At 35.9% G+C, this 13,122-nt stretch overlaps 1 protein-coding gene across 7 annotated transcripts in view; it reads left to right on the plus strand.

The window, feature by feature from the left end:
* Positions 1-13,122, plus strand: part of TASP1 (taspase 1) — a 469,517-nt gene that overhangs the window by 127,575 nt on the left and 328,820 nt on the right. For all 7 annotated transcript variants that reach the window (XR_008392619.1, XM_053671048.1, XM_053671050.1 and 4 more), the window contains one exon: positions 6,767-6,873. Coding sequence is in view for 6 of the 7 variants with exons in the window: in XM_053671048.1 (XP_053527023.1) it covers positions 6,767-6,873 (107 nt within the window). In the remaining variant the exon portion in view is untranslated. The remainder of the gene's footprint in view (positions 1-6,766; positions 6,874-13,122) is intronic.

Raw genomic sequence — 13,122 nt, forward strand, 5'->3', positions numbered from 1 at the left:
TTTGTGTGCCATGAATTTTTTGTTACTGCTTCAATTTCACTAGTTGTTATTAGTCTATTCAGGCTTTCTGCTTCTTCATTGTTCACTTTTAGAAGACTATATATTTCTTGAAATTTGTCCATTTGGCCCTGGTTGTCAAATTTCTTGGCATATAGTTCTTCGTAGTGATTTCTTATAATCCTTTGTATTTCTGTGATATCAGTTATAATTTCTTCTCTTTCATTTCTGACTTTATTTATTTGGGTCCTTTCTCCTTTTTTCTTGATGAGTCTGGTTAAAGGCCGGTCAATTTTGTTTAACTTTTCATAGAACAACTCCTGGATTTATTAATCCTTTGAGTTGTTTTTAGTTTCTGTGTCATTTAATTCAGCCCTGATCTTGATTATTTCCATCTTTCTACTTGCTCTGGACTTTGTTGTTTTTTCTCTACTTGTGCATGTAGGGTTAGGTTGTTTATTTGAGATTTTTCTGTCTCTTTTAGGTAGGCCTGTATTACTCTGAACTTCCCTCTCAGGACTGCCTTCGATGTATCCCATAGGTTTTAGGCTATTGTGTGTTCATTTTCATTTGCTTCCAGAAACTTTTTTATTTTTCCTTGATCTCATTCTTTACCCATCCATTACTTAGTGACATGTTATTCAGTCTCCATAAATTTGAATGTTTTGAGTTTTATTCCTGAGGTTGGTTTCTAGTTTCAAGCCATTGTGATCCAAGAAGATGTTTGGTATGATTTCACTTATTTTTTTGAATTTGTTGAGGTTTATTTTTTATGCTACCATGTGGTTTATCTTTGAAAATGTTCCATGTGCATTTGAAAAGAATATGTATTTTGCTGCTTTGAGTGAAAGGTTCTGTACATATCAATAAATCCACCTCATCTATAGTATTGTTCAGTGTCACAATATGCTTGTTAATTCTTTGCTTGGAAGATCTATCAATTGTTGACAAAGTGGTGTTAAAATACACTAGTATGAGTGTGTTGCTATTGATGTCTTCCTTGAAGTCCTCCAAGATTTTCCTTATATATTTTTCTTTATATATTCCTTGTATATTTTCACCACATTGTGGTGAAATAGCTTATTCTGTCTGCCTGTGGTTATAAGGCTTCTCTGCAGTTATTGCACAGTTGGTTATTCTATATGATTTCTCTGCAGTTTGGTTGCAATTCCTGTTGGTTCTGGGAGGAGGTTATTGTAGCTTCTCCTTACTTTTCTGCCATCCTGGATCCTCTGTATGAAATGTCTTTTTCCATGCCTTTATTTTTAGTTTGTGTGTATCTTTCTATCTGAGATATGTCTCTTGAAAGCAGTATATATGTGTGTCTTATTTTCTTATCCATTCAGCTACCTTATGTCTTTTGGTTGGAGCAGTTAAGCCAGTTACGTTTAAGGTGATTTTTGATAGATACCTATGTAGTGCCATTTTATTGTTAGACTGTATTCCTCTAGTTTTTTCCCCCTCTTACTCTTTTTCTTCTTGTTCTTCTTATAACGAGCCCTTTAACATTTGTTGCAGTACTGGTTGGGCATTAAAAAACTTCTTTTGCTTTTTCTCGTATGGGAAGCTTCTTATTTCTCCTTCAATTTTATTTTTATTTATTTTTTTATATTTTATTTATTTATCTTTAGAGGGGAAGGGAAGGAGAGAGGGAGAGAAACATCAATGTATGGTTGCCTTTCGTGCATCCCCTGCTGGGAACTGGCCTGCAGGGAACTGGTCTGCAACTCAGGCATGTGCCCTGACTGGGAATCGAACCGCGATTGTCTGGTTCGCAGGCCAGCGCTCAATCCACTGAGCTACACCAGCCTGGGCTTCTCCTTCAATTTAAAATGATATCCTTGCAAGTCAAGGTAGCTTTGGTTGTAGCTTTGGTATCCTTGCTTTTCATCACTTACATTCCACACCACTTCTTTCAGTCCTGAAATGTTTCTGTTAAGTAATCAGGTGATACTCAAGTTGGTGCTGTCTTGTAGGTAACTACCTGCTTTTCACTTGTGGGTTTTAGGATTTTCCCTTTGTCTTTAATCTTTGTCATTTTAATTATGATGTGTCTCAGTTACGCCTCTTTGGATCCAACTTGTTCGGGACTTTCTGACCCTTCTGAACTTACTATGTCTTTTTCTTTCAGCAGATTATGGAAGTTTTCAGTCATTATTTCTTCAAACAGGTTCTTGATCCCTTGCTCCCTTACTTCTTCTGGTATTCGCCTGATGTGGATGTTGTTATGCTTCATAATGTCCAAAATGTTTCTTAAGCTCTCCTCATTTTTTAATTTTCTTTTTTTTTTTCCTGCTCTGTGTAGGTGTTTCTTATATCCTGTTTTCCAAATCACTGATTTGATCCTCAGCTTTATCTAACCTACTGGTTATTTCTTCCAGTGTATTCTTTATTTTAGATACTGCATTCTTTATTCCTGACTGGCTTCTTTTTTTCCTATGGTTTCTATGTCTTTTTATTGCTGTTTAGTATCCTTATAAGTATTACTCTAAACTCTATTTGATACATTACTTACCTTCATTTCATCTATTTCTTCTTCTGGAGAATTCTCTTGCTTTTTCATATGGGAGTCTTTGTTGTGTCTTCCTGTTTTGACTGCTTCTTTGTTGTTCTGCCTTAACTGCTCAGCAGTTGCTGAACTGATCATTTATTAAATTTGTCAAGCTGTAATTAACAGCCAGGCTTAAGCTCTAGAGGGTTGGGTATAATAATTCCTGTAGGTGGGGCTATTGCTTACCCTCAGTCAGATGCTAGTCATAGAGGAATACTCTGCCTGAGAATAGTGGCCTCTGCAGTATGGAAAATGACTTAGCACAGAGATTCTGGCAGCTGTTCCTTAAGTTCTCTCTCCAAAGCCACCAATTCCAGAATCTCAAGTGTCTCCATTCCACTCTGCTTTCCCTCTGCCAGAGCCCAGGCATACAAGTGGAATTTTTGTGTGACCCTTTAACAGGTTCTGTGTGTCTCCAGCTCTCTCTCCCTGGCAGATAGAAATCCTGGTGCTTTTCACAGCTGGCTGTTATCTGGGTTTCATTCTGGCTCTGGTGCAATAGGCTGGGGAGTCCAGTTTGTGATTTAGACCCTACACTTGTCAGAGGGATCCCCCTGGCCACTGAAATATTCCTGAGGAACTCCACTGCCTCCCTTGGGAGCCCAGCCAGCGCTCTCACACTTCCTCTGCACTCCCTACCTGTCTCGTTGTAGCGATGTGGTTTCTTCTGTCTGGTCATTGTTATAAGGCTTCTCTGCAGCTAGTGTTCAGTTAGTTATTTAGGATGATTTCTCTACAATTCAGTTGTTATTCCAGAATGGTCCTGGTAGGAGTTTAGTGTAGCTTCCACTTACTCCTCTCCTGTCTTGATCTCCCTGATCAGTCTTTTAATTCAGTGATATTTTTCATATATCCTGTCAACTATCAAACATGTACAGTTGAGATTTTAATTTTGCTTATTTGCTTTATCATTTCCAGGAGTTCTTTTTTTTTTTTAAGACTCTGTAATTTATTTTATTTTATAATGTGAAATGTGGTATTTTCATGTATTTTGTTTCATTTTTAATCATTTCAAGGCTACTTGTTGTATTTTATTTCTAATAATTTTATTATGTGAGATAAACATTGGGATTTTCCTGCTTGTTCTTATTCATGGTGCTTCATTTTCTTTGTGCCTAATTATCTTTGACTATATATTTATTATTGTTCTTGAATAATTATTTGTGTAGACTCACCCATTGCCTAAGATATAGGTGTCTTTTTCCAGGTGTTATTTTTTGCTTTTACTTTTGCCAAGTGTGTGTGCACTCTGAATGGGAAAGATACTCCTGTTTCTCCTTTACTTTCATGCTACTGTCACACTCACAACTCCCTATGTCACTTCTGACACTAAATGTAATGGTTTTCTACACCAAGTAATGTTCCAATGCCATTTGGGTGTCCTACAATTCAAGTTAATTCTGACACTAAATGGAGTTAGTGCAGGCCCCACAGGTTAAGGCAGTCATAAGACTCCCCTGCTTTAGATGTCAGCCACAAGCCTTGGTTGTCAGCTGTGCTTCTGACTGACTGGTTATAAATTGGGGGTTGCCATGACTCCCTCCTTGGATTCGATTAATTTGTTAGTGTCTCAAAGACCTCTGGAAAACAGTTTACTTACTAAGTTACGAGTTTATTACAAAGGATATTAAAGAATTTGAATGAACAGACAGAATTAAAGATATGTTGGGTGAAATCTAGAAGGACCCTGAGTGCAGGAGGGTTTGTCCTCATGGAGCTGTATATACCATCTTCCTAACACATAGATGTATTCAGCCACCTGGAAGCTCTCCAAGCTTTGTACTTTGGCAGTCTTTATGGAGATTTCATTATATAGGCATGATTAACTAAATAGCTAGTCCTTTTCTTCTCCTCAGAGTGGGTATAGGGCTGAGAGTTGCAAGCTTGAACCATGGCTTTATCTTTCTGGTGACCCGTCGCCATCCCGAAGCTATTTAGAAACCCACCAAGAGTTTTTCATATTCAGAACAAAAGACATTCATATCATCCTGGAAATTCCAAGGGATTTAGGAGCTTTCTTTCATGAACTGGGGTCAGAGACCCAGTGTTAGAACAAAACGTTTTAAGAGCTCTGTGCCAGGAATTGGGGGCAGAGATCACTATATATTTACTATTATTTTACTTAAACTTGGTTGAAAGATTATTCTCTGACCTACCCAAGCCACATGTTTGCAAATCTGTGCAGAGGCCCTAGTCAACCCCAAACTTCTCAAGGATAGTTTTTTTCTTTTCAATTTCCCCCAGACCCCCTCTCTTCTACTCCATTTTCCCCTTCTGTTCTGCCATAATCCAAGAGGATCATGCCTGAATGCACCTGATGTTGAGATAGAGATTAGAGGCAGATTTACGTAGTTCTGGGTCATCCCTGCAGTATGTGTAGTGGCCCTTTAAGTCCCCAGCTTATTCTGGGAAGTGTCTCCAATAGAACTTCACTTTGAATGGGCTCTAGGCTTGATTTTATCTCTTGTTGATGCCAGTTAACTAGAACTAATTTATGCTAGTGTTGGCAAATGTTCCTAGTGGTAGTCATAGCTTTAGCCTTCAGTTTACTCTCAGAATTTAGCTTAGACATTTTTATAATATTTTAAGTGCTTTTAAGGTGTTTTTTCATATTTTGATGTAACATTTTTAGTAATATTCTATAAGAAAGTTACTTTGAATAATTTAGTCTGCTATTATCAGAAAACTTTGGAAATCTCTTGTTATATTCTAGTTTGTAATTTCCTTTTTATGAGACAGCTGAATCTAAATGGCTGTCTAAATCTATATATCAAGTTTTGCATTTTTAATTATTATATTTTTTACTTTAATTTAAAAAAAGATTTTAGATTTTTATTTTTTAGAGAGGGAGAGGGAAGAAGAAACAGAGGGAAAGAAACACCAATGTATGGTTGTTTCTTGTGTGTCCCCTACTGGAGACTTGGTCTGCAACCCAGGCATGCACCCTGACTGGGATTTGAACCAGCAGCCCCTAACTTTGTAGTCTGGCACTCAGTCCTTGGAACCACACCATACATGGCTATATTTTTTACTTTAAGAAGCTGTATTTGTTTTTTTTTCTTCAAGTCTACCTAATCATTTTGTTGTTTTTTGTTCCTTTGTTATATTTTCAGTATCATCCTTTTATTTCTATGATCATTAACATATTTTGTATTCTGTATCCGATTATTCCAGTATCTGAGGTCTTTGTAGTGTTCAGGTTGAATTATGCTTCCTGATATTTGGCAAGCTTTTCTTCTTGGTGTTTTTATGTCTTATATGTTTTGTGAATTTTTTTTAAAAAAGCCATGGACTCATATTAATTGGAACTCTCTGAAGTCTGGTAAATTAAGGTATGTTTTTCTAGGGAGTATTTGCACTTGTGTTTTATGGATTTTTAAAGCACTGGCACACCAAGATAATTTTTGAGGTTTTTTTTGTTTGTTTGTTTGTTTTTTGCCACCCAGGTACTATGAATTCTCTAAACTCATCTGAAAGCCCTTCCTGGTCAAACATTATCTGGAAAGACTTTTCTTCCTTTACATTTATTTTTTTAAGGATTTTACTTATTTATTTTTAGAGAGAGGGGAAGGGAGAGACAAAGAGATGAAGAGAAACATCAGTGTGTGAGAGATACGCTGATTGGTTGCCTCCTGCATGCCCCTAACTAGAGATCTGGCCCACAATCCAGGCATGTGCCCTGACTGGGAATCAAACTGGCGACCTTTCAGTTCACAGGCTGGCGCTCAATCCACTGAGCCACACTAGCCAGGGCCTTCCCTAACATTTAAATCCAGGTGTTAAACTTGCAAGTTTCCTGTTTCTTTGCATATGGTGGCCTTTCCTGGTTTTCTCTTTTACTGGTCATGTGACCCTTTGGGCTTCCTTTCTTTTTTTGTGTGGGTGATCTCCAGTATGTTTCCTTGTGCTGCATTGTCCCCAGTTTTCATCTCTTGTCCCTATCCACTTGCAAAACCAAAGTTGTCTGTGTTATGCATTAGCAGATACCAGAGGCACCTACGATTAGGACCCACTTCTTTCTTTAGATTTGATCATTATTTTACTTCTCTAACCTTAGGTTATTTTATTTTCCTACTGCTTCCAGCATACATTGAAAAGGCTTTCTAAACCTTTATCCAACATCCTTAAGGATTTTGTCCTGAGGGGCTTTTCAGGATATCTCTTCTGCCCAGTTGCCCTAATATTTATCAAATGTAATTTTTAATGTTTCTTTTATAGGATTCAGTTTAGCTGCATTTAAAAGAAACAAGCGGAAACTAGAGCTGGCAGAGAGGGTGGAAACAGATTTCATTCAACTAAAGAAAAGAAGACAATCAAGTGAAAAGGTCAGGAGGTATTTGAAATATTAATCATTAATGTAACATAATGATATTTTTAATTTACACTTAGATGTATAAGCTTTAAAATAGTATGATCCAGTAGAAATATAATGCATGCCACATACATACTTTAAAGTTTTCCAGTAATTACATTTAAAAAGTAAAAAGAAATAGGTGAAAATTTTAATAATTTATTTAAACCAGTGAATTCAAAATATTACTTAAAAACATAACCAATGAAAAAATGATTAGTTAGCTATTAAACTTTCTTTTTTGTATTGTCTTTTAAGCCAGTGTATTTTATTCTTCCAGCGCACCTTAATAATGACACTGAATTTTCTTTGGAAATAATTTGGTCTGTATTTGTATCGCATAAAAATAACAGTTTAAAAAGTAATTTACTTTTTAAATAACAAGTTATTTCAATAATTGAATTGACTATGTTCTAAAATTCAAATTAATTAAAATTTAATAAAATTAAAAATTCAGTATCCTATTTGCACTCACCTCATTTCAAGTGTTCAGTAGCTATATGTGGTTGATGGCTACCGATCCAGGTCTTGCAGCTTTAGATAGTGACTCTTCACATGGCTGTTCAGAGCGTAGAGTATGTTATAAGGAAATGTATATACTGCATTCATGTACTTTTTTTATACATTGTAATTACAAATATTTGTTTCTCATTGTTATACATTTTTTGTGTGTTTCACCCATTAATGTGTCATCATGAATTCATGTGTGGCATTTCTTAGGTGTTTGGGGGATAGAAAGAAGTTGAAAACCACAACATTGTTGCTTGGTCTCAGGCTTGTGGGTTCATTAGCACACAATTCATGATGGTTATCTCACATCACTGTCACTTGATGTGCTTTGACATCTTATTGATACTGATTCATGCCTTCTATCATAGTTTTATATGGTTTACTTATATATAAATGCATAATAAGTCATTTTTCATAGTGACACATATTTTTCCAGTGTGTTGCCACATTGGAGAATTAGTAAAAAATTTGGTCCAAATGTTCTAATTTTTCTGCCAGAGAAAAGTAGGAATTTAGTGGTAAAATTAATATTTTATAAGTGGGTCTTGGTAAGAGTAGATAATAGTGTGGTTCTGTTTCTGGCTTTTTGTATCCTGTGTGATGTCTGAGAAAATTTGTTCTTTTAAAACATCTATGATAAAATTTACATATGGTGAGCAATTTAATCATTTCTATAAATGTATACACCCATGTAACACCTACGCCTATTAAGGTGTAGAACATTATGGTTCCTTTGTACTTTTTCCCAGCCAGTCATAACCTCCTTACTTCTATTCTTTCCTCTTCCTTCAATTCATACTTCACATAGCAGCCCAAAAGAACTTTGGAAGATGTGAATGAGACAGCAGCATTGCATCTCTGCTTTTAACTTCTTGATGGCTCTCTATTATGATGTGATACAGAGCAACTGAGAGTTGGAAAAAAGTCTCAAAGGAAGAGTCCTTCCCCTAGAATGATCAATGGAGACCTCTCTGAGGGCATATAACATTTGAGGTGACATCTGAAAAAGAAGTGAGTTTATGCAGAGTCAGTGGGATAGTGTTCTAGATAGAATGAACTGCATGTGCCGTGGCCCTGGTAGGGATTTGGCATAGTAAAGGAAAGGGGAAGAAGGTCAGTGTGCCTAAAGAATAGTGGGCAAGGTGAGAATGGTGTGAAAGGAAGCTGGAGAGGTAGGTAGGTGCTAACTCCTTTAAGACCTGGTAGATCATGGCAAGGCAGATATCATCTAGGAGATAATGACAACTTAGACTGTGGGTGTTGGAGATGGAGAGAGATGAACGTATCTAGGAGGCATTTTGAGAGTTCCTGGAAAGACAAGAATTAATACTTTAGATGTTAGTAAGGAAGAGAGGAATTAAAGCTTTTTAGCTTTAGTAATTGACTGTTACCATTTAGTGGTATGAGGAGACCTGGAGAAGGTATGGCTTCATGATGATAGAGGTGGGAAGTGCAAAATCAAGAACTTTCTTAGCCCATATCCCTTTAACGTACTTGGAGTACCAGTGCTTTCCATTTTCACTGTTATATATGTTACCTAATATTAACAGTATCTTAATAGGCCATCTTTTAGCATGCCATGTTCATTGACTCCTTTTAGTTGAATTTCATGCTAATTATTTTTATTTTACATTTATTATTATTATTTTTTATTTAATTGTTGTTCAAGTATGGCTTCTGTCTCTTATTCCCATCCCAGCGCAACTCCCCACCTCTCTCCCATTTCCACCGCCCTCATGCTAATTATTTTTATCATTATGATTACATAATTCATTAAATGTCATATACTCTAATCAATATTGAGTTTAAAATAGTTATCTATTTAAAAACTAAGAGTTGTTTGTTGAAGACTAATTTATAAAAGTAGAGTTGGTTTATAAAAAATTGCTATGGATTAAGTATCAGCAAGCCAGGTGTAAAAGATTGAAAAAAGTCTTAAAAATCTAGAGGCATTCTGCATTCAGGGTACATGTTAGTGTTTTTATGTGCTTGTTCTTTGTTAGATAAACTGAAACTTGAAATCATAGGACAATTCAGTGTGTTGTAGATTATATAAGAAAGATGATATGGAACATTTTTTTGTGGGCCCACATTCAAAGGAAAGGCTTTGGTCTCATATGAAAAGATTGGCTAACAAATGAATCTTTGTGTTTTAAATAAAAGAAAATGTTTAAGATATGTGTCCTTCTTTTTTTTTGATTCCCAGAGAATTTTCAACTTTTGAAAATTTCGACCAGCCACTCATATTTGTTAAACAGGACTTCCCATAAAAAGCTTGATATGACAAGTAGAAAGATTAACTGAAGTTTTTTACATGGGTCTGAAGCTAATGGGTCAGGAGGGAGATTCATATTTGGAAATTATTGGCAACAAAAGGAATAAATACATGTGGCTGAATGAGCTCACTTAGTGAGAGTAGATGGAGGTCTGAAAACTAAACCTCAGGCCAGTTCAACAGGTTGAAGTTGGGAGGGGAAACCAGCAAAGGAAAAAGAAGAGACAGCCAGTGAGGCAAGTGGTACAAGCAGGAGAGTAGTGTCCACTAGGAAGTCAAGAAGGGAGTAAGTATTTCAGTCAGTCGTCATCTGGTTCAAGTGCTGCTGAGAAAACAGTGAGAGGACAGAGAACTGGCCATTGAATTTAGCACCTGGATACTGTGGACTTGGATAAGGACAGTTTCTCTGACATAGTGATTATAAACCAGTAGGTTGATGAGGAAGAATAAGGGTAGAGATGATTCTTTTGAGAAATTTTGACATGGAGTGGTGAGAGAGAGAGGGGGGCAGAAGGAGTCGAGATACCAGACTATTGTTAATTAAGTCTATGAATTTAGTGAGTAATTTAACATATGGAGTTTTAGTTTCTTACTTTTGAATGCAAATAGTGATATTCTGCTCTCTAGCAGGGCTGTTGCAAGGAACAAAGGTGATAGTGGATGTTTAGAGCTTAGTGGCTGTCATTGACTTAGACACCATAGTCTTTGCTTTTGTAGCCTTTATTTTTAAAGTCACTCAGCCTAAAAGAAAACTGCTGCCTAGTGATTTACCCTGGGTGGAATCTTGTAATGGAGAAAGGGAGGGTGACAAGGGAAGTAGGGAGAGGTGGGTGGAAAGTTGAATTCAGGCATGATTCAAATGGAATATTTTAGATATCTTAAGTGAAGAAAAAATATTTTTAATATCCAGAATATATAAACTGTAATGTGTACAAAACTATATGTGTGACATTGGCCTACAAAAATGAATAGGATCTACCCTCTTGCCTTTAGGGAATGATGCTAGTCAGAGGCTTTGTTTTGTAGGTGTATATATAACCTTGGTAGGCCTAGGAATAAAGATAATAAAACACACTCCCAGAAGAAAAAGATGACCAGATAATGAACCAATTGGGCAGAAAATTACACTTTTTAAGAGGAAGCGTAGTAATTTTTAGAAATATGACAGCAAAAGGACAAAGAGCTATTTTCTAAACAGCCTGTATTTAGCTTATTTCTCCCTGTCCTGTCTGTGTAGTTTCAGCATAGTTTTGGCAGCATTGACTAAGGCCTGGTGCTCCTGTTTGTTGTGGCTACATAAAAGAAGCTGTGAGTTGGTTATGTAAATATAATAAAAAGAACACAGAGTTTGGTAACTTCCTTAATGTTCACATTTTCTGTTAGTTGAAAGAGATATCTATTGTCTTGAAAGGAGGAAAGGGTAGACTAAGTCAATATTTTAAAGCTTGAAGATAAAGTAGATAAATTCAGAAATTTTTGTTGCATTGATATGTCTTATTCTTTGAAAAAGTAATTGCATGACATCATAATAGTAGTAGAAATCAAGATTAATGCAAGAAAAATATTTCATCAGGTGTCTAACTTAATATGTTAGAATGCTTTTGTTTTTCTTAGTCTTAGACTTTGACATTGACATTTGACTCAATTTAAAATAAGAATGGTTAATCCAGCTATGGCTGGTGTGGCTCAGTTGGTAGGAACTTCCATCACAGGTTTGATTCCCAATAAGGATGCATGCCTAGGTTGCCAGTTGACTCTTGGTTGGGGTACATATGAAAGGCAAACAGATCGATGTTTCTCTCTCACACTGATATTTCTCTCCCTCTCCTAAAATTCTAGATGGCATATCTATATTCAAGGAGAGAAGGAGAGAGTGGAAGATGGAGGTGGGGCGATTAGTGCCAGATATATCTGTCATTTTTTATCTGGAATGCAAGTCTTTCATAATCTCCCTCAAGAGGCTTCTTCCTACTTATTTTTTCAGGGAGTGGACAGTGAAGCAGGGGCACAATTTTGTCATGTGTCAGATGGGTATTTCTGGCTGCAAGAGAGTCTAGGAAATTAAGTGGGTTAAATACTATATCTTGTAGGTCATGGCTTGCTATTGGATACATTGTCTTCCCGAACAAAATAGTGATTTTGTTGTCAAAGGGGGAGGAGAGAAATTATTAGGAATGTAATTTGTAGTGTGTAGCATAAGTGGAGAAAGTTCTTTTTCATCTTCCTCCCCACAATTAACATGTCTCTTGTTACTACAAAATCAATATTAGGTTAAATAGTTAAATAAATCAAATAAAATCACAATAAATCAAATAAAAACACATAAATCAAATAAAAACATATTTTGTTTTTTAGGCTATATGGATTTTAAGATACAATATTTAAAAAAATGAGCGTAAATTTTTAGTAATTGGCATCTCTGTTTCATCCATGCTTATTTTTTGTAACTTAGAGGGAAGACATGCTAGAGAAGCAAAAGATTACTATTTAATTGTAGTATCATGTGATATAAAAGTAGCTGTTCACTCTTCATTCCACTCCCCTCTCTAGATGGACTCATGCCTTGTGTATTAGTGTTGGACCATAAAAGTGACTGGACAAGCTGCAGCTGTGCAGAGGGGTCTAAATGGCAAAAAATATGCTTGTTCCATGAACTTTTTTTGTCAGAACATTATAAACTTTTACTGTTGGGTATAAATGCATAGAGAAACTAAAAAAGTAAGTAAAACTAATACTTATTTAGTACACTAATTTAAAACATTAGAAGAATTAAGGACTAACGTATTTTAATTCTGTGTAAAAACTCATCAAGAGCAATTTGAACAGTGCTTGCTTTCTCGTCACATAACCTATGATATGGAGTGAGCATTTTTCTATATCATGCTGAATTCTCAAACTCCTTTTAAATTTTGAATCAGCTTTCAACATTTTATCCTTTCCTCTGTTCATGTTGAAAAATATCTTATACGATTTTCTTAATGTCAAGTTTTTTTTCCAGTTTTTTTTTGGGTCACAACTGCATTTCTTGTTTATGTTCATATCTTTGTCTTCACTAAGCTCCTTTGATTGTTAGTCTAGAGTCTCTTAAATGGTAGCAATGTTGAATGTTCCCATGGTCAACCATTTCTTCTGTAACTTTATATGTTTCTTATTAAATTTTATTTCCAGTGTTATCACTTTTTATTTCTTTCCTTCATTTTCATCTTTGTTGGCCAGTTCCCTCTTTTGATTATCACTTTTAATAAACTGTCACATGGATTGATCATTGGGAGACAAGGAGGAAGCAAGCACAGCTTCTTGCTTTACTGTCTCTGCACAGTGCCTCGTCACTGACAGACTTTGAAAGAAATGACATGATTTGTCACTGATCATGATGAATAGGGATCAGTGAAAGGAAGAGCTAGCAACAAAGTTTGTGCTTTATGCAATTACTCATAG

Source organism: Artibeus jamaicensis, unplaced genomic scaffold (assembly GCF_021234435.1).
Source record: "Artibeus jamaicensis isolate MK-2021 breed Jamaican fruit bat unplaced genomic scaffold, CSHL_Jam_final contig_685, whole genome shotgun sequence".
NCBI classification, from domain to species: Eukaryota; Metazoa; Chordata; class Mammalia; order Chiroptera; family Phyllostomidae; genus Artibeus; species Artibeus jamaicensis.